The sequence below is a fragment of the Oreochromis niloticus genome, linkage group LG18 (assembly GCF_001858045.2).
Source record: "Oreochromis niloticus isolate F11D_XX linkage group LG18, O_niloticus_UMD_NMBU, whole genome shotgun sequence".
NCBI lineage: Eukaryota > Metazoa > Chordata > Actinopteri > Cichliformes > Cichlidae > Oreochromis > Oreochromis niloticus.
Genome location: NC_031982.2, coordinates 25,879,192 through 25,906,798, shown reverse-complemented (window position 1 = coordinate 25,906,798; position 27,607 = coordinate 25,879,192). Strand labels below are relative to the sequence as shown.

Below are 27,607 nucleotides of genomic sequence, written 5' to 3'. Positions count from 1 at the left end.
AGCTAAAAAACTGTATAGCCTTTTTCCAATCCCCCACACTCACACTGATGCTTTAACTGTGGTTTTCAACTTCATGTTTTTCTACTATAAGTTCCTCTTCCCTTTGAAAATAAGCTGACAATGCTTCTGACTACACCAGGAAACCCTGGGTTGACTTATTGAAGTGATAACCATGTAAATGGGATTCCTGACGTCTGAATTAAGTGAAGCCAGATAAGGATAGTCTATGGAACGTCTCTGTAGTGTCAATACAAAAGATCCATGTCGAGCCAAACAAAACACAAAAGCAAATTCAATATTTTATTGCAATTTATTCCTTTACAGTTTAACTGAATAGTATAAAAACTGACAGTAACATACAGACAGACAAGGCCAAACTAATTCACTGATGAGAAAAACAAACACACTGAAGCTAAAAACGTTTTTTTTAAACAGAAATTTTCGCCCTCACATTAAGACATGTCCGTCGAGCTGTCGTCTCTGAGAACATCACCAGTCCACACTTGTGCCTTCTCTTGAAAACAACTAACGACGCTGTAAAAAACAAACCCAAACCTACAACTAGTTCCTGTAAATAGGGGGTACCGGATGACGGGCAAGATACGCAAACAAAAATCTCCTTTAGGGACATTATGACAGAGTGTGTGCACCATGCTTATGTGTGTGTTTATGTGCGTGTGTGTTGTTTTTTTCCCTATATCTACAATATTAGAGTTAAAATAGGAGTCCGATGTCCTTCTGGAAGCTGCGACTACACCGCACGCGGGGCTGTCATCTGTGCCTACGAGTCTTCGTCTCCATTCACGCTGTCACCATCATCATCTGCTTCCACGTGCTCGCCTTCCTCCTCTTCCTCTTCCTCCTCCTCCCTCTCTTGACTTTTCACCTGCAGACAATTTAATAAGTAATGAAAAAAATAACAATAAAAAAATAAATCATATTCAGATATTTTAAAAAACTAATTTAAATAAATCTGAAAAAAAACATCATCCAGTGTATCTACCGCATTGTTTCGTTGATCTAAAGGGGTAGTAATTCAAGCAGCAGGTGAGGTTGAAATTAGCATAAAGAAGAAAGCATAAACACCGTAAGCAGAAATTAACACACAAGCATCAATCAGCAACATCTGGGACTGAGAAGGAAGCAAATGCACAAGTGGTTCCTCTAAACGGTTCCTCTGAAAGTCACATGAAAGTGGCCTTCTACAAGTACAGCACAGTACAAAAACTAGTTTGGGTGTCTGAATAGTTCCCCCATTTAAAACAACTGTTTTGTTAAGGGGTGCCACTGATTTTTCTGACAGAAATTCCAATTTGATGGCTTTTAGTGAACTCGGGAGTATAATAATTTATATCACTGCACTGCCACATGACATGAAGGCATGGACATAGAAACTAACTGTAACTGTAATTAATCAAACAGTAATCTAAGTGTGTGTGTAGTTACTGGGTGTGTGTGTAGCTGTCTTGGGTCGCTTCTAATTGATGAAAAGCACAAGAAAGCAGGCAAAGATTTAGAAAATCAATGTCTCAAACCTGAGAAGTTTTGTGCACAGTGTAGACTAACTGCAGCTTTTTATGAACTGCCAGTTACATAGCTTCACATTTAAAATTTCAAATCGAATAACTGTGCAACCGTATTTAACCCGCTGAAAACCTACTAGGAGTAACCCTCGATGCACTTCTGAACAGACTGGTTTCTATCTCATTTCAGACCTATAATGGAAAATGACTGGGTGTGCCTCACAAGTTAGGGTGGACTACGCAGCTATCCTTGGAAAAAACATGGAAACTATACTAAAATTAGCACAATGCCAGGTGGCATCAATGCTACAAAGATGCACCTGATGAAAACTCATCGCTTTTCTGTTCAGTCTAGACACCAGATCCAGATTGTCTCAAGGACTTAAAGGGTTTTAACAAGGACAGCAATAAAAGTCGGAGGTAAGCTTATAGTAAACAGTAAAGGGCACTTTTGCATAAGATATGGAACAAAAACATCCACACACACATTTACACAACTTTTGTATGTGGCACTAGGTGACAGTTGCTTCATAAATTACCATTTTTGTTATAACTCGTAATGAGAACTAGAAGAAAAATCTTATTGATCGGGATCATTTTAGAAATGTTGAAAACTTCTGGCTGAAATGGAAACAGTAGGCACAATACAATAAATGATCGACATTTTCTTAATATTTGTTTTTAAGAGCAGTATATATCGTAGCAGTCGCTAACTGCTGCCGTTTCTGGTGGAGAATATTGAGAGAGTCTGAAGGTTCTCAGTCATCCAGGTCATCATAGTCTAAGGAGCTTGGAAAGAAAAGTGACTGGACTTCTTTAAGTTGCTTGAAGACATTTCACCTCTTATCCAAAAAGCTTCTTCAGTTCTAGGATTGAATGGTGGATCTGGGACTCTCCACTATTTGACCCTAGAACTGAAGAACGCTTCTTGGATGAGAGGTGAAATGTCTTCAAGCAACTTAAAGAAGTCCAGTCACTTTTCTTTCCAAGCTCCTTAGAATATTGAGAGAGATTTAAAACTTGGTACTTGGTTTTTCTAAGCTTCCATTTGAGAGATACTTAGGCATGATGGCACCTGGAACCGTTAACTCGGAGGGCGAAGGGGACAGACTCGAGTTGGATCAAGTGAGCACTCACTGTAGCTTAGCAGATATACATCACATGAATTCCAGCTTTAAGGTAATGAGGAATGAACGAATGAAACCCGATGCCATAACATTTCTCAGAAAACGACTTCACATGTCAGCAGGAGGCAGTTTGAGACATGAAACTGAAAATTCTTTCTTCTTACAAATAAAATTTGCTGTCAGCTCTGACGGAGGCAGACGCATCTCTCTCCCTCACCTTATCTTTCCTGCTTGGCTTCTCATATCCTTGTGTAGTCTTGTCTAACTTTATCCCAGAGAGTCTCTCAGTCTTGTTCTCTAAAACCTAAAGAATATGGATTTGATCAACTGGCCCCTGAACGCAATTGACACCCTTTTCTCAACGAGAAGCCTGGGTTAAGGAGAGCCCGAATGTGTTGGAGGGACCTGCTGGATACACGATGGATGGGTGGCAGAAGTGGCGCGTCGTGTGCCTGGGATTCCCGGGACTGTCGATTGAGGACGTAGAAGATTTCTACCTATTCGGAACCATAATAACAGGGTTCTTGCTGATCGGAGCTGGCTTGGCCCTGGCTTATCGAAGACTGAAGAAAGCGGTTAGAGCTGTTCAAAACCCCACAAGGCTAGCCGCTATGATCGAAGCGATGGGACGGGCTGCGAGTACTCAGACTGTTCTTATTGAACACAACATGGATAAGATCTTGGAGAAGCCTAACGGGAAATTGACAGACCTGGTGACCAGTGACAGACATTTAGACCGGCTGTAAAATTGGAGACAGCTCGTTCGCACTAAACCCAAACATCATTTCTCTCATCTGGCTTCCCACGTCTCTAGAAGGCCCATCAGGCCGGCTGGCTGAAAACAACAAAATCTTCTCCCTGATAATCAGACTGTTGTGGGTCTCTGCGCACATATCCTTCCAAGGCCACCTGCGTAGGCTGCAGACTGCTGACTTTCGCTTAACTGGTTGAAAGGACACCGGATACACACACACCCGCACGCATGTACACTGACACAGACACGCACTCACCCACCCTCACCCATCCCAAACATGTCTGATGCTTGATACCACACAATGCAGATGGCAGGTCTGTTTAGTGCTGGATTTGAAATTTGAATTTGAATAAAAAGTCCCCCAAAAAACCCATATTCATTTAAAACGTTCCCTCTGAATAACATTTTCAAACCTCACCTCCTCTTCCTCCAGCAGGTCTCCCTCCTCTTCCTCGTCCTCCTCTTCTTCATCAGAGTCATTTATGTCCTGGTTGTCCCTCTCCCTCTTCAAGCTGTCATCCTTCTTGTTGCTTGGGTGTGGAGGTGAAGTCACCTCTCCTGGCTCTGGTTTCATACTCTTACCTTCTGCCAAACACAAAGGTACATTCATAACCCGCTATCTGTTCTATTAAATGAACTTAAGTGCTACTCTGGGAAGAAATATAATAAAAACTGGAAATCTTTGGAGGCTGTTATAGTTAATTTTCAACAAAAGCAGGCCATTAAGGCTGTATTACAGCTGTGAGAAAACAATGTGTGAGATCATTTTGTACTGTAGGTTTTCATTTACAGGCCATCTGGTTGAACACTGAGGCATTTATTGCTGAGTTTTACCTCACTCAGCACTCCTCATTAAAACATGCCGTGTCCCTCCTACCTGACTTCTTGCTATGGTCCCTCTCCATACGCTCCAGGCTCTCCAGGAGGTCATCCACTTTGCTTTTGATCTGCGTCAACTCTCTCTTGATGGTCTGTAGCTCGTCCACTTTCACTGCGGAATGGGGGTGGGGGGTTAGAAAGCCTAATTCTACAACGAGGGTACATTTTGACAGTTGCCCAATCCTACAATGGTAAACACAAACATAACTCCCCCCGTATCAAAGGACATGTATAAGGTTACTGAAAGAAAAGATTATTATTTGGCCCAATGTTTAAAGTAACTGGGTTAATGTACAACACAGTGGGTTTGGTTTGTATTGCCAGCAATAAGTCTAATAAGCCAGATGTTTATTAAATTGATTTAGACTTCTACGCCATTAAACCTTTGTAAGTGACCAATATTGCTGCCTTATGGTTGTGCTGGTGCATCATGTGTTAATTATTGTGTGGCCATACAGTCCCTGCCCAGTCTGTAGGCCTGACTGAATAACCCTCTGTAAATCTTTACAAATGCAGATTTATGCAGGATGTTGATGATGATAACAGCGCCAACAGTATTCTGTGAAACTAATCGAATTTAGGATAATATACTGTTGTGCTGAAGTTCCAGACAGCTGCATGGAACAGTTAACACTTGTTGACTCACTTGTTCTGGATGAGGAAGTCCTTTGACTGCTCTTGGATGAAGAGGAAAAGCTGCTTTTGGTCCGCCGGCTGCTTCCGCCACTAAGGCTGACCCGCGGGCGTTTCGACGGGATCACAGCCCGTGACAATGGGGGAGGAGGAGCAGGGACACGGGACGGGTACGAGTACATTCTGTTATCAAACAAGAGGTTTTAAATTTTTAAAAAATAAATTAATAAACATACTCTGTGCTGACTATGAGAACAGAGCAGTGGTAGAAGTGAAGGATTACTGCTTTTACTAATCAAATAACATTCACACCCATGTTTGAGTGACATCTTCAAGCATGAACTGTTCAGTAACAAACAACAAAGATTGGCACTGTGCTTGAGAGTAAAGCACTCATCCATCTAATCTACTCACCTGTCATAATAATCTCTCTGAAAATCATAATCGAGGTCAAAGGAGCTGCTGCTGCTGCTGTGGAAGAACAAAAGAACAGAAAGCTTGTGTTGAAAAATATGAAGACTTGCTGGTATCACTGCATTCTTTCTTTGTTTTCTCTAACTACATGAAGTTTTTCCATTTAGTGCCAAATCAAAAGTTGCTTATGCCCTCATTCAGAACAGTGATGGGGGCATTTCTGGCTTTCTGTTCAGGTTTGCAGCCGATACTTACCTGTACATGTCTCCAGCGGAGCGTTTGGTGCTTTTTGATCTGTGCGGTTTGGGTTCTCCAGCCAGGTTGATGTCTGCCAGACAGTTACATTATACATTAATGCACAAACCCTATGAGAGGACACAGAACTTGAAACCAATGCTTTAGAAGTTTTTAACAATACCACGAGTCTCTCTTCAGAAAATAGCAGGTTTGATGAAGGTTTAATTTTTTTACTAGAGGTTTGCTGTGAATACACTTTTATTAAATATTAAATAAAGATTAAATATATTTATAAATATTTTTGTACTGTAGTCCACAATAGTGCTGCTGACACTACATACTTCCCTGCTTTCTCTTTTACAAATAATAATGGCACACAGTTGTGAGTGAGAAGTTTGGTGTTTCTTTTGACAAGTCAAAATGTGTCAAAATTAACACAAAATGGATTTTATGTTACATTTTTCCTCAAATGTACCTCAGGCTTGCTCGTGCCTACGGCTGTTACCACTGGAAACATTTTAAAAGGAGATTAAATGAATAAATACAATTAGAAACATCAAAGTACTTTACTTGTCTAGTTAAGTTCCTTCATTTCTTTTCAGAGCAGTGAGACAATGTGTAAAGCAGTTACACTCCTCCATCCCTTTAGTATTGTAATCTATCACTATCAGACTTCATTGTTACTGTCACTAAGTGAGTGTTACAAGTCATCTCTCAGTTTCATTCTCACAGCCAAGAGACCCTCATTAACCTGTATTTCAGCTCATTTTCTCAGGTAGTGAGAAAATGAATTTATATGCATATTTAAGCACAAAAGCAAATTATACCTAAACATTCACACTTGTTCATACGAAACAACAAATGGATTACGCAGTGTTGTGGGGCAGCAGAACTCAGTCATTTGGATGCATACAGACGACTAGTCTGAAAGCAAATTGTGATCAAGCTCTCACGCACCAAAGTCTGCACTGCATGTAGACTTTTTCACTTCTCAGTGAGAAACCTCTTACACCCAGCAGTTAAACTTTTAAACTGGGAAATGTGTGTATATTTTATGGAAGATGATGGACATATTAAGATTCCTGTCTAACAAACCTCAGCTAAGTTTTCTGAGAAAAAACAAATGAGACTACATATAATACTAATCTTAGCACCTCCCAGGTTCTAACCAGGAAGCCTAACAAACAAAAGATCCCAGCTTTGAGCTCAGAAGCTCAGAAGGAGACACAAATGTCTTTGAGGTTGCGTCAAGAAGGGTGGGGGAAAAACTTATCACTTATTAGCCCCAGCAAACTAACAGTGACTGTTTAAAGTGGTAACAAACTAAGAAGGTTCAAACAATGAGCTCAGAAGTTCAGTTTATTTTAGTTAAATAAGACTATAATAAGAGCAAAATCCTTTTAAATGAAAATTCAGAGACTGAGCCCTCACCAAGCACTTGTCCAACAATCATTCTCCCATCCTCCCCGGCGACAGCAGCTCGGGCGTTCCTCTCATTGGCATACTGCACAAAGGCATAGCCCTTGTGGACAGAGCAGCCTACGATCTTGCCGTATTTAGAGAAGATGGCCTCGACATCTGCCTTGGTGACCAGCAGCGTGTTGAGGTTGCCAATAAAGACCCGAGAATTGAGGGAGCGTGGGTCGGTCTTGTTGGTGACGTTGCTGGCGCTCATCAGGCTGGAGGAGGTGGGCGAACGACTGTCAGGAAGACACACAGACACATATGCAGCCGATTTAGTAGCAGGATGAGAAATATTTGACCCTTTGAATGGATCCTGCTTTTGCTGAGTCAGACAGCAAAGTGTCAAGGACTCATCAAGATTTCCTGAGAAATCAAGTTTGGTTACCTGCATTTTTCTACAAAATTTTTCTTATTCTACAAATTTAAAATGATTAGATTCCGACCAGCTTCCATTTACTTAATATTTAAAAGCTGCATTGTTTCCTCTTCATCTAAAAGAAATCCAAACTGATGGAAACAAAGTCAAGCACTAAGACCACGAACCACGTGATTCTTCAACTGTGGTTTCCTGGATATAAAACAAATTGTCCTCTTAAGGGCTTTTAGGCATAGCCAAAGAAAAATCCTGATCAAACTATCTGGGTTTAATTTATTAACAAATTTCTCATTGTTATCTAATGGCTAGGAAACCCTGTTTTCTGTCAAGTAAGCCGAAATCCACTCTTTGCCTTTAAAGTAAGCAGTTTGCCTCCTGCTTAGGCGCCCACTAAAGGCTCATTCTAACCGAGAAGCCTGTTATTTATCACCTAAAATAAATTATAAAATATAAAGTTCACAATGGACTAAATCTAACTGTAGCAGCCATTTAAATAATTTTCAAAGGAGCATTTGTTTTAGTCGTTCCAATGAGATACTTTTACGTAGTTCTGTGGTATAATTTTCATGTCACAAAGAAAAGAAAAAAACAAGTTTAAAAGAAAATTGTAAAACATGCAAACAAACGTCTGACAACAAAAAACCGCAAATCTGCATAATCAAATTTAAAAGGACTTTGCTTATCGTTTCTCTTGTATGGTTTAATGCAAAAGATTTTCAGAATAACAACTAAACTTCCGCTTCACAAAGCTGACAGTCAACACCTCCAACCACACACCCATGACAGAAAGCCAGACCCGTGGGAAGTAGCAACATTTATGATGTTTCATACCAGACATTTCTAATTCTAATGCCTGAAGTGCTTGGGGCTCTGGGTTGAGTAATAAAACATAATAATCACAAAGACGACAACAAAATGACAACACTGTTCCTTCTTCCTTCTAAATTTTATGGTATGCCTGTCGGTGCTTTCATAATATAATAAATAAGGGGTGTGCGTTTCTTCAGAAAAGTAAAACAAATATTTAACTAAAATGCACAATTTTGAATAAAAAAAAACTATCACTCGCCATTAATATAATAATTTATGTTAATGGAGCCCCAACTATGCCAGACTCATTTCATTGAACTAATAACCTGCAGTTCAGGTGTAGAGCTGTAGATACAAATACAGCTTCTTGTAGCACTGTAATGCTGCCCAATCCTCACTGAATATATGTAATCAACATTGTAAGTAAACTATATAAGCAAGTGTGTGAAGCCCATAGCCCAGAGTGTGTAAAGTCTGGAGAGGGGAAGTAAACATAAAAACAGTTACGTGGCATTAACATTAACCCCCAGGCTGACAGAAGAGGGGGTTTTCATTCATCATCACTCACTCCATTGCGTCTGTGTGCAGGGCTGCCGTCTGCCTGATGTTTGAGACTGTGGGCTGGGTTCAGTTTGGGCTGGTGTCTCGACCTTCACCTTCGCCCCTGGCGACTTATACTGAGGTGACAGAAAACACACCTCGGTCAAGCTGAGCAGGGTTATCTTGTACGAAGCCTTACCTGTTTGGAGTGTGTGCAAGAGTCAGTGATGAGGCAAATACAGTTACACAGCTAGCCAGTATGAGACTACAAGTAGAGCCTAATGCATGCATACCTACTGCAATGTCTAAGGCTGGGTGAAGTGTGAGAATACAGAACAGAACCAGACACAAATTGAAACCTGGGACTGCAATCAATCGACAGAAAGTGCACTGGCTTAGCCCACATATGCTTTGCTAGTGTGTGAAGAAATGTGGGTGTAGCAGCTCAGACATTTGTTTGCATTTCTAGATGCAGCCGAGATGCCAAAAAGTCTAGCAAAGCACTGTGCTACGTTTGCTTTTATTTTCATTTCCTACACAAACCACAAATTAATGCTGATTACTGACACATAAAGTTATCAATGACTTAGAACTGCTTGTAAAAACTACGAGAGCCGGATTATTACATATCACTGAAATATTAAAACTTGGAATTTATCCAAGCTAAGGTTATTAGTCCAAATATGGGCAGATCCATTTATTAGTACTCACGGGGGAGCGTATGTGAAGGGACACATTACAAAGGTCAGCCAAAAATATACAGTATATAATCTGTTAAACACAAGCAGTGTTATAATAAAAACTCTGGAATTGGGAATTATATCAGCAGCACGGGGAAATTAAAGGGAAAATTATATTTAGAGAAGCTTTAAGGGTAACCAGAGATTTCACTATTATTACTAATAATCACCAGATTCGGAGATCATGAAATCAAGAGTGTAAATGTGCTTTTACCATAACAAACAGTACTGTGGAAAAGTCTCGAGCCACCCCTGATGTCTTTATATTTTGCCTCCAATAAGTCTTGACCAATAGTTCCCCAGGATCTCTGAAGGTCTTTCAAAGTTGTTCTCTGGACACTGGCAGCTTTTACACTCATTTTCAGGGGATTTTTTTGCATGTTTGTTTGTGTCTTTATGAAACCACTTAACCCAGGCTTATAAATCAAAAGTATAGGAAAGGAACCTAACTCAAGTAACAGAAAACTTAGCAAATCTATGGAAAATGTAAAGGATAATGTAGTTTCTTTTGCACCAAACAGGTGATTCCCAAAGAACTATTAAGTGAGAACCTGACCTATCGCCGCATGGTGTGTAGTACATCATTAAACTAGACATGAGGGCAAAAATAGTAGTGGCTGGCCTACAAAAACTACAATCTACAGCAAATGAACAGTATCTGAAAACCATATCCTTAAATTAGATATATATATATAAAAAGAATCCAGCAAAAACTTGAAACTGGATCTCAGAGAGGAACTGGCCCTTCAGGTTATCCATGTACTGCTCACTGAAACATTATCAAAAATGGTCTGTGTAAGAAGAGAGAAGCTATGTCTAAGGATGGGAAATGTCTGAGGTTTGCCAAATTACACAAAATCTGGACTGAAAACCAGGGGCAACAGGTCTTGTTAAGTAATTAATCAAAATCTCAAATTTTTGGTTTAAACCTAACCACAAAGGCGGTACCACAATGCATGCATACAGCTATTTATAAAAACACTGCAGAGGCTCTGGGAATGTCTTAAAGAAGCCTGGAGAACTATTCCTGAAAGCTACTTAAAAGAAATTCCAAGAAAACTTCCATGAGCGAACTCAGGTCATGTTAAAAGAATAAGGGCGGTCATACCAAACTACTGAAATCTACAAAACGTTTTTGTATTTGTTTTTGTTTTTTTTTTACTTATACACACACACCATATTTTAATTTATATTTACAGATTTCAATAAATTATTGGCACGAAATAAAGAAATGAGTGGCGGTTTGAGACTTGTGCGCAGTATTGTATAATAGTGATGTGTTTAAATTTATTTTCCATAAGCTTTGTGTTTTCTCATAAAAAGGGTAAATGGAGTGAATGTGAGGGCGTGGATTGCTTTTGATACACATATACACAACCATAATACTGGTTCAGATGAAATGTTTAATTAATCAAATGTGTATTAGTAACGTTATGTGAAAACTTAAGCCAATGGCACTCCAAACCGTTCAAACTCAAGAAGAAAAATAAAAATCACTCTTCATCATGGGAGGGGGAGGGGGAAAAAAAAAAATCACGACGAAAAAAAAAAAAAAAAAAAAAAAACTACTCCATAGGGGGCAGAAAAAAAACCCAAACCCGAAGCAAAAAAAGCAAAGTCTAGGGATAATCAAAAATTACCTAAACCATCCACAACACACCCGCTTGGACCCCGACAGCGCCTTCAGCAGGCCTCAGAGTGAAACACAGGCCCTGACTGGCCTCCGGGATCAAAGCCGGCTAGCATGGCTAACGTTAGCCAACCAACAATTAAAAAGCATGAAAAAAAGTATACAGCCATCAGACCAGTTCCTCTTTGTCTTGCAAAAACCAAAACCTGCAAAATTCTGACCAATCTGAAGTCGATAACGTGTAATCAATCATCAGGATGCTGCTGCTGCCGCGGTTATTAACATGCTAATGTTGGCTGGCCGGCTGGCTGAAAAGCGTGCCAAAAACCAGCAAGTCCCGTAAAAGAAAAGTCTTCACAATAAACACTACAAAAAATACAGCTACACAAACTTGCAAAAAAGTGGACGAGACTGTTGCTAAGAGGCATCCAAAGCGTCGTGTTTTCTAAAAACCACAACCAGCGTTTGTGCTTTTTTTTGGAGGGGATGAGCATCTCCGAGGCCGCTAAGCCAGCTACCTCGCTAGCCAGCACATTACGTCCTGTCCAAAAAGCATCGTAGAAAAAAATCCAAAAAGAAAAGAAAAAGGAAGGAAAAATGAAAAATGTCTGGGAACAAAATACTCACCACGACCTTTACGAACAAAATGTCTTGCTTTCGGTAAAACCTGTCAATTTGTTACTTAGGTTGTCCTTTTGGAGCAGACCCGGTTCACCCCCCTTAGCTAGCTTTCTTCTAGCCACCGAGCTAACGCATAGAGTCGGTGGCGCGGTCACTGACGGAGACGCTTGTTTTGTGTTACGGTGCAGTTCGAGGAGGCCGGAATCGGTAACTGGTACATCATTTGAAGCACCCCGCCACTGTCACTCCAACGAAATATATAAAACATAGTCACCCTCTTTCTTGGAGAAATCACTACGCACTCTTTTCAGAATAAAATCTCCAAAAGCTAGGACTCTTTATATACGTTTATCTTTCTTTAGTTCTTCCTTTAACAAAACAAACAAAACCCTTTTTGACCCACAAGAGTAAATTTTATAAAATCAAAATAAAGAAATTTTCTAGTTTTTTTTCCTCTTGTTGAAAAATGAATTATTTAAAACGTTTATTTTTATTATGTTAATTTCTCTTTTCACCTTTTTAAAGATTGTGATAAATTAAATATATATTTGATAACAACATTAAACAATTAAATATATATTTAACAAGATATTTATGTTAGAACAGTGTTTAGTAACTTTTGCTTATCTTGCTGTGAAAACACATTCAGTGCTGAGCTTTATTTTTAAACATTGGCTGACAATTAGACCAGTATGAATCATCTTTGTAACTGTGATTAACTCTGTTAAGCTCTTTTCTAATTCAACAGCCTCTTGCATTTGTCTAACGGGCCGTTTACTTACATTTATCTATAGCAATAGGCCTGTGGTTTATTACCACAGCCGGCCAGGAGATGACAGTGTTGCTATTTATAAAAAGATGAATGTGAGTTTAAAAAGTATTTGGCACAGATTAAGAGTTTTAGCTGTTTAGAGGGTGAACATTTTTTTAATCAGATGAAGGCTCTGCTACCAAGAAGAAAGAATGTACCACAAAGAAGATAAGCTTAGAAAAACACCACAACTGATTATAATCATTGAGATGTTTCCAGAACCGGACAAGCAGGTTGCAACTCTTTAGTTATAAAGTGTTGTACATCTGCTCCTATGTTCTTTTTACTCCTTTCAACCCAGCACATTAAAGTGTAGACATTAAAAACAAAATGTGCTAATTAACAGAGCTTAATAGAAGGTACACAACAAATAAAGTGATTTTAGTTGAAAAGAAAAGGTTTAGAAGATTAGTGAAAAGGCTCTTTTGAACTGAGTTGTACCTATGACTAATAGGGACTTTTTTTTTTTTTTTAAATTAAAAGAAAACATACCCGAATGGAAATGTGGAAGATTGGTCAGGTCAATATAACTACTCTTCTTATTTACATATAGAAGAGTGAGTGGAGAAAAGCGACAGCTGTGTAGATATGAGGCCTGAAACAAAGAAAGTCAGGTTATACACCAGGGGTGGGCAACTCCAGGCCCCGAGTGCCGGTGTCCCGCAGGTTTTAGATATCACCCTGGGCCAAGACACCTGAATCACATGAGCAGTTCATTACCAGGCCTCTGGAGGACGTCAGGACATGTTGACGGGGCCATTTAGCAGTTTAAATCAGCTGTGTTGGTTCGAGGACACATCTAAATCCTGCAGGACACCAGCTTTCGAGGCCTGGAGTTGTCCACCGCTGTTATACACAGACACAGAAAGCTCACTGAGGACACCTAGTGTACAGGTGCTGTGCAACAAATTTTTTCAACGTCTTAAGCAAAGAAAAAAAGTAAAGGCAAACCGAGGAGGTGTATTAACCAAATCTTTTAGCTTGTATGATGATTTTTCTGGACCTTTTTGGCTTGTAAGTCTTGAAAAGGAAGTAAGACCTCTTGCTATACCTTGCAAACAGTAAGTGTTTCATATATATTTCATATATATATAAATGTAACTTCTATACTTAACATAAAACACTGATGTAAAAGAAACAGGTCCTCAACACAAAGAAAGTCAAGTGATACAGGGAGGAAAGAAAATCACTGAGGACATCTAGTGTACAGGCTCTATAAAACCTATGCATTATGTGTCTCCAGAGGGCTTGAGAGGTGATAACATACCAGGATATTTTTATAGTAAAAGTGAACCAAATATCTGAAATACCAGAAATGCTGGGATTATTTAATTTATGGGACAGACACTTACCAATTTGAGTTAAATGATGAGCTCTTATTACATTAATTTGATTTTTTCAAGTCATTGTTGGTTGCAGAGTGTCAAAATGCCTGCATATCTTTTTATATTCATCGCAAAATACCAAATATCTTACAATGAAAAAGCCTTGTAAGCACCTGTGAATTTGAGAACCTACTTTATTCTCCAAGTTGGAACATCAGTCCATCATCTCCAGTGATTTGTTGTTTGCTCAGAGATGAAAATGAGCTGCAGAAAAAACACTTGTGTTTTACCCTGAATAAATGCTTTAATTCTCATTTTCAAAAGATTTCTGAATGACTTTAAAGAGAAGGGATGGCAAAAAGAGAGATTAACACCAGCTGTTTTCTGCATCTAGTTAGCAGCGAAGCCCCTGTGTCCCAAATTTTCATGGAGAATATGTTCTTTTGTGAATTGTTTTTGCCCATCTGGTTTTGTTTGCAGCTCCATCCCAGAGGACTTGTTTACAGCTCTGTGCATCTTCTCAGAAATCAGAACTCATACTCTGACTTGCAGTTTCACTGTGTGATCATGTACACAGATGAAAGGTTTCTGCTTGTTTGCCTCTTTTGTGTATTTATGAAAGTCTTAAGAGCGTGAGGACGAGACAGATGTTTGACACGCTGTTATGCAGTGTGTCCAAGTATTGGCGTGATTGGTACAAATGTTGGAGTAGCAGGGAGTTTACATGTCAGTGCTGGCAGTGATGGGATGGTAATGTGTGCCATCAATTTTCACCCTGGTATAAATCATGCAGAGCTGACAGTGACAGAGACACCATAGGAAACTGTGCAGAGCGGAAACCAGAATATGGTGAAAGTAAGGTCAACACCAAGCACCTCAAACATACTCAGCACAAATTATAGGGAAACCACTGGAAATACAAATATCATAAAGTGAAGAGAAGCCATGTGAACTTAATATTAAGTCTCTTTCAGTTATAGGAAAAGTGGTAAACCATACGAGGAAAAACCGTAATAAAACTTTCTGTTATGCATACTTATAGTTTTACAGATGCATTTGTCTTAAGAGGCTTATACTATTTAGAGCACGTCTGGAGCTGCTTTAGATTTAACGTTCTGCTCTGACCCGAGTGCTGCAGGTGCTAATAATCAATAAACTGATTTACAGTCAACATGCTTTCTATTGACTTTAGCGCCAGGATAACATATCAAATAGCCATTCTTCAATAAGAAAGTGGACTTCTATCAGAATCATACAGTGATAAAAACAGCTTGTATGTATGGAAAACATTTTTCCTAGTACTCATTAACAGTTTAGAGATTTTGCCCTGTGAGGTTGGTTAAAACTACCAAATGTTCCAATTTGATTGAAGTAGGTTTACTATGAATTATACTTAAAGCTTCTTAACCATGAAATCTACAGACATGAAACTAGTCCATTTCACTTTCCTCACATCACTGGAAAAAGAGAAAAGAAGCATTATACAGCCATTTTTAAGCTTTGCAGATATATATTGATTCAGTGTAATAATACTTAGAATGATATGAAATGAGCCTACTGTTGTGGAGCACGTTTTTCACTAACTGAAGCGGGAACAATTTGGGTCAGAAGTTTTTCGGCACATGTGTGGTTTACTAAAGTTAAAACTTTCTATTTAAATGATGACTGTATTAAAAAAAATGCCTTAAATCTATGTCTATTATAGCTAGACTATAGTGATATACATGCCCAAATTATGACTAAAAACTCAATACTTTACACATACAACATATTACATGTAGAAGGTGCAAGCTTCCATCAAGACAGCTCACACCTGGGCGGTTTTTGATCCTAAGGAAAAAGAAATGCTCTCGTACTTTCCTTTTAAAATGAAAAGCCACCGTCCAGGAGCAAATATGGGTGAATTTACCTGAAGCGAACGTAAACAGGCTACAGCAGTCTGAGAGTGTAGTATAAAACTGTGTTCCTTTTGTTCTTGATCAGCCAAAGGGGACAATTTATTTACAAGAACTCCATCCTTACCACACCAACAAACTCCCAAACCGATTTTACCAATCAGTGTAAAGTTTCTTATCTCATATACCCAAAAACAGGAGCAGATAAAGTAGGTCAGTATGGTACAATGATGTAGCCCAAATTTGTCCCACACACAATATCAATTTTGTTGATATTATTCTTTTTGAGATTAAAATCATTTTTTTTAGATAAGTCTCAAAGTGCCATTTCAAGAAAAAAGTTAAAATAATTGTCACCCTTGTTCAAGATTAAACTTGAAATATTATTTCAACTTTTCTTTCAAAAATACTATCCCAGAATAGTACTTCAAGATTTATCTCTATTTTTTTTAACTTGAGTTTCTAAACCAACAACAATAGAAAAAAATATTCTAAATAAAAACAACTTTCTTGTTTCTTCTGCTGAAAAATAAATTCTTGATTGTTAGACTATGTTGACATTTTTGAGTGATTATCTCAAAGTTTCAACTCAACAACACAAAAATCCAAGTTCTTTTCTTAGGAGTTTGGATTAGTAAAGGTACATTTTGAGAGACCGAACCTGAAATTCTGACTTACAGAGGGCTTTTTTTTTTTTTTAATTCATAGGTGGAAACAAGCTTCCATACATACTGGCTGCATGGATAACATAAAATGAAAGCACTTCAACATTTCTCTGTTTTATTAATATTTTCCCTCTAACTCAGATTGGGGGCCAATCATATTTAGAGTCACCACATATCCCCCCTCTGGACACGCCCCTGATCAAAGTCGTTTTTATAAACCTTTTTTTTTTTTTACTCTTTTTACTTCGTTCCTTTACTTCGTTGCTCACTGTTAAAACAGTACAGACTCAATGAGCGCTTCATACGCAGCATTATGAAAGAGTTTTAAAAGCAGTAACAGATGCTTACAGACGTATATTAGCTCACGTCAAGGGGAGAGAGTTCGTGAGTGCGCGCGCGGGCAGCTAAGCAGCTGCAGCTCGTGAGCCGAGAGCTCTGCAGTGACAGTGGGAAGTACAATCCGCGTGCAGTCAGCGCAAGGCAAAGACCTACTGACAACAAGCTGATGAGTGGACACCACACGGTAAGAACAGCTGGCCTGATGTGACTTTACTGCACTTTTATGAAGTTTTTTTCACGACTTTTTTCTCTGTCATGGAGTTTAACGCGTTAGCACGTGGTTTATGTTGTGTGTTGAATGTAAAAGTTTGAAACAATATGATGTGTTTTCTCCTAACGAAACCCCCACCAACTAAGAGTTTCTGTAAATGGACTCCAGCTGATGTATGATGGATGCAAATGTACAGTGACCTGTCAGGAGTTTTATGATAATTGAGGAAACCCATCGCTGGGTGGAAGAAAATAGTTCCACGCTGTCCTCAAGAAATGTTATTATCAGGTCTAATCTTACCTCCGTATCTTGGATTACACAAGAACTTATTCTGATTGTGCAACAAGCATTTGAGGAAGGCAATTAAGAGCTATACACTATAGTGAGCTCATGCCCAAATGGTTCCCTGTGATAGTTTCCCTCCTGTTACTTATGGGACTCTTCCTTTCCACTCCTCTGCAGTCTGCTGATTTATGTAATGTAGCTGGAATGAAAAGTGCTGCGCGGGGGGTGGAAATCTGGCTTACTGAGAGGCAAACAGATGAGGAGGCTTGTTTTAATCATTAGTCTTATGGTGTCACTGACATCCAGCTTGTGCTGGGAATTCATGGTTTTGAGATGTACATTGAGATGGGGAATCACTGATAATTTATTAACTTAATTTAATGTTATATATATGTGACTCTTAAAGGAGCAATAAACAAGATTTTGGCTTTTTCAGAAAGCACTAAGTTACTTTAATATGCTTTTGGGAGGTTGATCAGGTTGTTGGTCAACACCGATGACTCACCGATTATTTCACCAGATGCTCAGATTGTTTGTTCAAGTTCTCACATGGACCATGGTGCTACGAGCGGGAAATCAGCAGCAAGCCAAGGTTTGTTTCTACCTAAAGTATTTGCTTGGCCTGACAGTTGTGCTGTATGTTCGCCTCAGTTTCTCACCGGGGAGAGAAAATAACAATAACATTTCAGTTTTAGTGGATTGTTTTCCTATTGCCGGTTTCAAAATGTAAACGGCAGATTCAAAATGTGTCATTGGGTTACAACATGGCTGTAACCCAATTCCTGAGAAGCCCCCTCTGATCCCCAGTATATATTGAAATGTCATCATTTCCCTTAGGAACTGAGAGACCAACGAGCTTTGTAGTTGGAATAATATGTTGGTTAATGAATTGTTGGCGATCTCATTAATTACCTCTGCTGAATGGGTTATGGTATTGGTTCCTGTTTGTTAGGAAGATTACTTATTTGCAGGTTTTTTTTTTTCTTTTTTAGTGAATCCAGTTCGGGATACACAGACTTTTTAAAAAATATAATTATTTAACATTGTGAGGTTAAAGGCAGTGGGAATTTCATATAATATCTTTGCAAACATCAAGTGTTATTAATACAGATTAATAAAGATGAGAAAAGGAAATGTGGGTCCCGATATCCTTCTGATTCAAGGACTCCATTCATGCATTTCATATTGGAGAGCTTCTTGAGCTGTAGCCTGGTGTAATTTGATGCTACTCTCTTTAAGAATTGATGTTTAATAATGCAGCAAGGTTTGTTTTTTAAAAAGAATACAGTTCCCTCTCAAATACATTACTTGAGTTCTTTTCTTTGCTCGCTGTCTTTTTTTAGTGATAATATCTGACTTCATGCTGCTGTTTTAAATGTTAGGCCTAAAGCAGAGATTAATGCACTGGAAAAACAACTTTTTAATCACAACACGTCATTATTTTCAGAAGTCTTGGGCAATTCTTCATGTCATGTCATGTCATTAATGCTGTCACCATCAGTTTTGTATTTTCTTTTCTTTTTTTGCCCTCAGATTTAGAATGAAATGATGCTCTTGGATTCTGGAAATATTGATGCAATCTTTACTATTTTCTGACCTTTTTATATAAAAGAAAAATGTTAAAGGCAAGAAAAAAATCCCCCAAAGCAAAAATGCATTAAAGACTTTAGATTGTTCCTTTCACATCCTTATTGTTCTCAGCCAGTTTCGAAAGTTCATCACCTACAGATTTTCCAACAAGGGATGCACAGATCTAGCCTTTGGGTTAAGATCCGATGTTGATCTACTCTTGTTCTTTAGCCTTTATTTATATAAAGGTGTAGAGTGTGGATTTCCAGGTGAGCTCACATTAGTCCCATCTTAACTCAAAACACTGTCCTGTGTTAGTGACAATCTGTTCTACAACACTAGAATAGATTTAGCGGATCCCTTGCCTTAAAACAGGACCTGTTTAATTACGTCCTGTGTTTTACTCCTTCGCTCTTCCCACACCACTGCTACAACATGGTAGAAACTAGCAGCTAGTTTGGAGCTATTTCACACTTGTTACAGCAACAGCTTTTATTTGCATGTTTGCAGCACTTTGGGATTTAACCACAAGCTGTTAAGTCAGCTAAGTAAGGTCAAGTGAATTGACACAACTGAAAAGTTCCACTGACAAATCTTTCCTTGATAGTTTCGCTCTCCTGCTAGCTTTCACTATTGCTATGTTCGGTTTGATGCTTTAGAGAAGCTTTTATTGCATTTATGGTAACATAGTGTGTCTTACTGTACCCTTAGTCAAGGTGTCAGTATCGTATCGGAACTGGAAAAAGTTGCATTCATGCATGTTTGTTTACTTGTTTATCTGACGTTTTGTTTATCTGATGTGCTTCTGTTGATTTCTGAGCCAAGTCAGGAGATGTATAGCTTATATTCAAAATGTGTCCTTCTTTATCTTTTTAAGATACAACATTTTAATACAAACAGAACATTGAACATAAACACAACAACTAAAAGCAGCAACTGGAAAAATTACAATAGCTAAAACAACATAGATAATTGAAAACCAATCTAGGACAGTGTTGCCAAAATTGTGCAAAGCTGCCTTTAGCGGCGGCTTTTAATGCGGCATTTTCCCAAAACTGTAAACACAAAAAAATTCTTGAAATAAGTTTGTTGTAATGCAGTCAGTTACTGCTCCTCTTTTGATCATCTAATCTTGTTCCACCCACTTCTCTAAATTTGCGTAAAACCAGCTGATGGGAAAAACCTGCTAATTCAAATTTGTCTATAATCTGATCAGATTTTTACTGGGGGAAAAAAAATGACTAATGCGATTCCCTCTGGTGGCCATTAGAGGTCTTTCAAAGTCATACGCTTTGTTTCGAAAGCCCTCTTAATACTTGTGTTTACATTACGTAGGGAAGGATGACCTAATGTATTTAATTAAGAGTTCAAAGCTGCAGCGAACCCTGGGTCATATGGGATGAATTAGTGTTAGGCAAGAATTTAATTTGCTTTTTCATATATAAATATTTGTTTCCACGTCTTTGAAAAAACAGCCTGGAGTCTGAATTTGTCACATCCGATCTCATGCTAGTTCGAGCTGTTGTTTTATGACAGAGCATGTTGATGAAATGGGTCGTCACTTGTTTTTCTCAGCTGCCCAACCCCTGCATACCTTTCATGGACATTAACAGTGATTGCCCTAAAAGCACAGAGTCATTTTGGTTTCGTTCAGAAATATTATTCCTGGCCAGAGGTGCGTTCTCTTTTGCAACACCCAAGGGTGACACAGCTGGGTAATACAACTCGCTTCAAGTATCAGAGGTAACTGTTTCAACATTGTTTCTGGTGTTTATTAACTGCGGGCTAATGTCTTTTTAAATCATGTTTACTTGGGAAATTATTTCAACTCCCAGAACTTTTTTTCTTTGCGCAGTCCAGTGAATTAGTGGGATTATAGGAGTTCCAGTTAATACAAGGAGGGTACTTTATCTCTAAATGACAATTATAAACCCCAGATTCATGCTCGAGGTTATTTTCACAGCACATGAAAACAGATTTATTAAAGAAATGTGTGCGGGAGTGTATGAATGTATCTATAGTCTCTCTGGTTTAGAAATGAATCCAGATTGTGTTGCAGGGAAAGGCTCCTCCTTGGGCTTTGTTGATTTTGTGTTGGACTTGATTGAAACTCAGATACCTTAAATATTTAAATGCATTAGAAGTCAATGTTTGAACAAGAGATAAACAGTGAATAATCTCAAAGATGCCTTCAATCACTTTCAACACCATACTGGATTGTGGATTAAAGCTTTTTTTAAAAAATTCAATTGGTTCCCAGAATTTAAATGGTTTATTATAAAGCAAATAGTGTAAATGTAGTGGAGTACAAGAGATACTTATACAGGTACAACCCTCTCCCCCTCAGCAGTTGGTAAGCTGTAAAGCAGGGTTTATGCTTTCCATATCTATGAGTCCGCTGGGGTCTATATAGTCCGCTGGGGTCCCAGTCATGTAAATTTTGGAGTTTGGAGACAGTTGGAGTCGGTGGGGATGCCCACGCAGAATTTACATTACAGTGTACCAACCATGGACCCACCCAGGCAGCAAACTTCCAGTGGACTTCAAAGACTGATGGGCCATCGAGTCTCCAGCTATCCATGTCCACAACAGATTATAATCTAGGCTTCACATATCACTAAAGTTAAAAGGTGGCAATAATGCACCCCGCAGTTTTTTAAGCTACCATTTAAAAACACAAGTAGAGTAAGAAATTATTACTGACTATATTTCCATGGAAGCTTAAATGTTTTTCTTTTTGCCATCCAGAAGTAAAAATTTCAGTTAATTATCTGAAAAGTTTGTCTTGCAAAGTCAAACGTCTGAGAAAATCCATTATCATGGGGGCAGCAACCAAAGCAAGGACGCCCAGACTTCCTGCTTCTCAGCTACCTCCTCCGGCTTTGGTGGAACACCCCAGCGTTGGCTGGGTCTGCTCTGGGGCCTCCTTATTCTGGTGGGACATGCCCTCACCCACGAGGCATCCTTGCAAGATGCCTGAACCACTTCAGCTGGCTGAGCCCCTCTCGGGTGGTAGAACTCCTAAACCTGTCTCTAAGGGAAAGGCCAGCCACTCTTTCATTTCTACCAGTTGTATATGCAATCTCATGATTTCAGTCACTACCCAAAGCTTGTGACCATAGGTGAGGATAAGGACATAGATCGACCCTGCTTAGGGGTCTCAGTCATAGGGGACTTCTAAGAAAATTAAAATTTCTAAGTATTATGTTGAAATTTTGAGATAATTCAAAATTTCAAAGTGGCTTTGCTAGTCAGCTCCATTTTTTTTCTCTCTCTTCTCAGTGGTGGAAATAAGCTTCCATAGGCATCGAACCAGTAAAAAGTTTTTGGTGTGGTGAGATTACATGTTACTTTGTGAAGAGGAGAAACGTCATCAAAAAGTCCTGCCAGGAAAAGCTAGCATGTCCCAATCTGAGAGCAGACGTAGTTAAGGTGCTCTATTGGATTGTGGAGGCCATTTTAGTACAGTGATCTCTGTGACATGATTTGGGCTTTGTGACGCCATGCATTATCCTGATGTAAACAGTCATCAGAAGATGGGTTCATTAAAAGGATTGGACGTGGTCAGCAGCAATAATCAGACCTAATTCTGACACTACCATCTGAATTTTATCTCAGAAATCGAGACTTATCAGATGAGGGAATGTTTTTTTTTTTAGTCTTTTGTTGTCCAATTTTGCTCTGGTGTGGTCTTCTGCTGCTGCAGCTTATTTGCATCAAGGTTTGACATGTTGTGCATTCAGAGGTGATCTTTTGCATACCTTGGTTGTAAAGAGTTTATTTGAGTTACTATTGCGTTTCTAACAACCTGAAAGAGTGTGCCTATTCTCCTCTGACATCAACAAAGCATTCTCACTCAGAACTGCTGCTCACTGGATATTTTTTTCTTTTTTGGACCCTTCTTTGTAAACCCTAGAGCTGACTATGTGGGAAAATCCCTGAAGACCAGCAGTTTCTGAAACGCTCAGACCAGCCTGTCTGCCACCAACAATCCTGTCACGTTCAAACTCACTGAAATCACCTTTCTTCCTGGGTTTGATGCTCGGTTTGACCTTCAGGAGGTTGTCTTGAGCATGTGGTCATGCCTAAATGCATAGAATACAATAGAATTAATGAGGAATTAAATTGGCATACCTTCCACAGTGACTGGTGAGTTCCTTTTAGCTCCTTCTAGCTCTGTGTTTGGTCTTCACCAACTTTGAGGAAAATGTCTGGCCTTTGGTCTGCTTAATGGTCCACTGTGTTCAAATCTAATCTATGTCTGCCTCTCTTTTGGTCCTTAGCAGGTGGTGTTTAGGGTATTTTTAGGGCTTCATGCTGAATAGAAAGCCATGCGTGGTGGTCAAAGTAAACCAAAATAATACATCCGTAGGCCGTAAAACCAAAACAATGATTGATCTAACAGATTAAAGCTGTTGGGTAAAGGCAGAGCTGGCAGTAATCCTCTGTGGGAGACCTCTTCCACTTTTACATATGAAAAAAATATAAGCAAGTGCAGTTTAGGATATATTAAGAGTCGACATGAGCTGTAAAACATGTCCCATATTTTAAAGCTCTGTTTTCTTTTGATACAGTACAGTTTTGAAGATGAACACATTTTCATAAAGGATAATAGAATAAAGCTAATTGATTTATTTCCCATGGGGTCTTCAGCAGGAGGTTGGAGCAGAAGCAGCAAGAGAGCAGAGCAGAAAGTGATTAAATCAATGCAGCAGCAATAAACAATGTCCAAGCAAACAGATTGGTAAATAACTCGGCAACAAAGAGGAACTGTCCTAGAAAAATGACAAAATTATTATGTTAAATTAAAAGTATACTTCTTACAGAGCATGTAGCCACTGCCAGTAGCAACATGATGTGCTGTTTTTTGCATTAGTTTGTGTTGGGACGTGTGCACTAAAGAGAGTAACAGACTCAATGCAGAGGGAGTTGTTGCAATAAAGTTCAAATATTATTACTGGGAACCTCCTAAGACTAACATACAAGCATAACAAATATAGCAGTTAAATTAAAGAGATCTGTCAAAATTAATGATGGCTTGAAGAATCTGCAGAGCGACATATACAGCTTTCATCTACTCCCAGAAGAAAATCAATTTACATTTCTGTGTTTATTTTTTATTTTTATTTTTTCAAAGAACGAAAAAAGGAGTGTTTCAAAGGTGGCGTAGGGTCTGCTGGAACTGCAGGGAGAAATGTTGAAGTAAAACATGAGTTCTCACTGATGCTTACAAAGAAGAGGGTTGGTAAGAGTTGTTTTGAAATGAATACTCGGAGTAAAGTTAAGATTGTGTCCTGGAACTTGTTAAAAGCATTACTTTAATGAGTATTTTGATGTGCTTTTTTTTTTTTTCTCCCCCCTTTCTTGCGTGACTGTGCCATATTCATTCCTCAGCATCCAAGTGCAAGTGAGTGAATAAGGTAGAGAGATATGACTCAAACTTTCAGTCCTTTGGGGAAAGCTGTTGTTATTGTTCTAACAGTGTACTCAGTAATCAGTTCATTTCCATATGTGGAAGTAGACACATGCATTTCTTTCTTTCTTTGATGCAACTGAGAAAGTTGTCTTTTCTCGACATATTGTAATTACTGTGTGAAGCTTCCACTCTAAGGCTTAAGACCATCACCTCTATGTTAGGTCTGATGAAGGTAGAAGGTCATTAAACCCTAACCTCCACAGTGAGGCTGTGTATAGTTTCAAATGGTTTCGCACACATGGACCTTCCCGACATCTAATCAAAGTTGCTCGTTTCCAGCCATTTCTGTAACTTTCTGAAGCTGATAATCACGCTGTGATTAGCAAGCTGCGCGGAGCTACGAAATAAACCAGGCTTCTCTCTCAGCTCTCTTTCAGATGTTACGCAATTATTTCTGTCATTTTCAATGTGAACAATCAAGCGCAACACTATGATTCTCTTCCAGAAAATTCACCATTATCTCTGGATGTCTCCATTGTGGCTTTCTTCATTTTATGATTGCTGGCTTTTCGTTCTGTCTTAGTGTTGCCATTTTAAACAGCTGTAAACACTTCTGACTTCCTGCCTTTTATTGATTGTGTATGTTTTCCTAGCTCACACTACGATTTATTGCTCATTACTCCTACAACTTCTGTATTCACTTTCTTTGTTTTTGACAACACACACACACACACACACACACACACACACACACACACACACACACACGTACTGGGCAAAAGCATCTGGTGTCACAGTATATTTAAAATATAATTTTGATAGCACACTTTAGATAAAATAGCCGTGCACAGCTACAAAGCATGCAGAAATACAGTGAAACGTAACTTGAACTATAATTCAGTATAGACGTGGGTGATACAGCTTCAAAATTATATCACAATATTATAATTATATTTATGATGATATAAGAAAAAAATCCAACTTTCTATCAAGGGTTACATCTTGCAGCCAACAGCACAAATGCTGTTGGCTGCAAGATGTCATTGATATCAGATTAAATGGTAAATGGACTCGATCTTATATACTGCTATTCTACTCTCCCAGAGCACTCTAAGCACCTCATACACACAAGCACTTTTTTTTTTTAATGCTTAAGTGCTTTCTATCTAACATTCACACACATTTATAGTCCAATGGGTGCATTGGAGAGTGGCGGGGGATCGAACCACCAACCTTCTGATCAGTACAACAACTTATTTCAGAGAATGGATGAACTGAGGGGCTGTGCCAACATCCAATAAAATAAAAAATCAAGGATTATTTTGAACTGTGAAGTTGGAAATGAGAATAATAAGTCCCCTTTCAATGTTCATGTTCTTTGCTGCTTTAAAAAAAATATCAACTACATGGCAGCACAAGGAAAGTTTTACATGTTAATGGAAAGTTGGTCAGATTCCTCTAATAGTAAAGAAAAATAAATCTCAGGAACACCTTCAGTTGATACATGAGATGCTGAATGACTGATTGCTTTGAGTTAACAGTATAACAAGCTTGTGGTGAAACTTTTTAAAACATTTTAAATTGTTCTTCACATCCCAACATTTCCAAAGATACAAAATTTGTCAGGCTAAAACTTTGTGAAAAACATGTCGAATATTTCCACTTGATGACAGGATTATTTAAAAAACAAAAAATCCCCCAAAAAACACAGAAAATTAGGTGTGGATTAAATGGGATAGCTCATGCAAAAATATAAATCATATGAGGCAAATGTGGCACTCCAAAAAACCTCTGTGTAATTATCATATCAGTGCATTGAACAGCTGGAACAGGCTGACACCGTCAGTCACTGGTGAACTGGCTGATTTTACCAACATTAAAGCCACTGAATGGGAAACTAAAGTGGTAAATTGGTCAAGGACAAGAAGATGCCAGTGAAACTGAGGCTATCCTAAACACGACCGCATAACTTTGTCAAACTGTTTATTCAGCTAACTGTAATAGATTACATTATTAACAATATAGTCAATGTAACCAGATTTATATAAAAACAAACTTTAAATTCCCGGCTTTGTAGTGTTGGATGTGCGGCTTCTTCACTCGCTAATTCTCCCATGACATCATGTGGAGGAGCCCTGCATGAAGGGCTGGAAAGTGTTGCTTGATGCTGCCCTGACTGATCTACTGGCTGAAATACTGATGGTTCACCAAACATCGGCTACAATAAACCACTAGATGTAAAACATAATCTGTTTTCACAGGGTTGCTCAGACCAAATACCACCCAAAATTTGTTTGGAAAGACACACTGGAGTCAGTCAGTACCCACCATACCAGAATAAGTCCATTGCAGAAGAGTTTTAACAGACGCCTCGTGAAGCTGCTCATATTTCAAGGCGCTGGCAGGCCAGGAGTCCAAGTTTGGTCCATAGGCGCTGCTGCTGCTGGCCCTGCTCTATCTGGTCCATGAGCGCTACTCACAACAACTTGTGGTTTAGACTGAGCCGCTGTCATTTCACTGGAATTTCCTGCCATCTGCACTAAAACAAAGTTTCTCACAGATCCACACCTGCTTGTAAAGGTTTAGGTTTGCCAAGAGGGGAGGCCGGAGCGGCATAGGTGAGCGGTGATGGAGGGAAAGGCAGAGACCCACATATTTTTTATGGTTTGAGTTTAAAAGCGAAGGAAGAAAAATGAAATGTGAATTGGTGTCGCAGATGCTGAGAGCTGAAATGGCATATCTCAACACTTGCCTAAGAAAAAATTTACAGATTGCTTAAGGTCTTACGTCAAACAGGAATTGCATGATAATATAATGCTGTGTTCATGTCATTAGGAAACTCGGGATTTTGGCTGCCAGTCCACTTGTGCTGCTGATTCTCACTCATCACTGCAGATTTCTGCTGTCTTTCCACATTCTCGCGTTGCACTTGGATTTGTTTTGGTCACAGAGGAGACCCATAATAAAATTGCTATTAATAGCTACTGTGTGTGAGTGTAATTTGAACCCAGTATAATAACTTTGAGGTTGTTTTATTGCAGAGTTGCAAGTATAAAGTATTAGTGTTTGCTTACTTCTGCCGATACTTCCATATGTTGTGCGCCAAGTCGGATATATCGCAGCTTTAAGGAAAATCACTTAATTACGTCTTGCTTGTTGACACGAATGCAATTCACAAGTGGGGAAAATGGATTTTGCCGCAAGAAGCATTGCTATAGTCCTTTCAAAACCAAAAACCATACCCTGTACATAAAAGATAGAAGTCATTATGAAAGTGCTTATAACTTAAAATATTTTTGATGGGAAGCAGCGGGTGACTCCTCTAGCAGCAAAATGTTTGTAT

At 38.9% G+C, this 27,607-nt stretch overlaps 2 protein-coding genes across 8 annotated transcripts in view; one reads left to right on the top strand and one right to left on the bottom strand.

Annotated features, from left to right (window-relative positions):
• Window positions 1-287: 287 nt before the first annotated feature.
• LOC109194311 (heterogeneous nuclear ribonucleoprotein C) lies at window positions 288-13,131 on the bottom strand. Of its 6 annotated transcripts, none has more exons than XM_019348233.2 (9): window positions 13,052-13,131; window positions 8,786-8,894; window positions 6,999-7,267; window positions 5,586-5,658; window positions 5,331-5,387; window positions 4,930-5,099; window positions 4,282-4,395; window positions 3,823-3,989; window positions 288-886 (listed from the first exon to the last, which is right to left on the bottom strand). In XM_019348233.2, the coding sequence occupies exons 2-9, from the start codon at window positions 8,788-8,790 to the stop codon at window positions 782-784; spliced, it is 960 nt and encodes a 319-aa protein (XP_019203778.1). In that variant the 5' UTR covers window positions 8,791-8,894; window positions 13,052-13,131; the 3' UTR covers window positions 288-781. The 6 variants fall into 6 exon arrangements, with proteins under 6 accessions (XP_019203778.1, XP_019203780.1, XP_019203777.1 ...); XM_019348235.1 differs by lacking the exon at window positions 13,052-13,131 and adding an exon at window positions 11,755-11,983 and having other exon boundaries at window positions 3,823-3,986; XM_019348232.1 differs by lacking the exon at window positions 13,052-13,131 and adding an exon at window positions 11,755-11,981 and having other exon boundaries at window positions 8,786-8,956.
• Window positions 13,132-16,710: 3,579 nt separating this feature from the next.
• The window catches only part of glis1a (GLIS family zinc finger 1a), a 61,607-nt gene continuing 50,710 nt past the window's right edge, over window positions 16,711-27,607 (top strand). Inside the window, exon 1 of one of the 2 annotated variants that reach the window (XM_025900535.1) lies at window positions 16,711-16,967. The gene's annotated coding sequence lies outside the window, so the exon portion shown is untranslated. The remainder of the gene's footprint in view (window positions 16,968-27,607) is intronic. The other variant, XM_003448442.5, reaches the window with a different exon arrangement.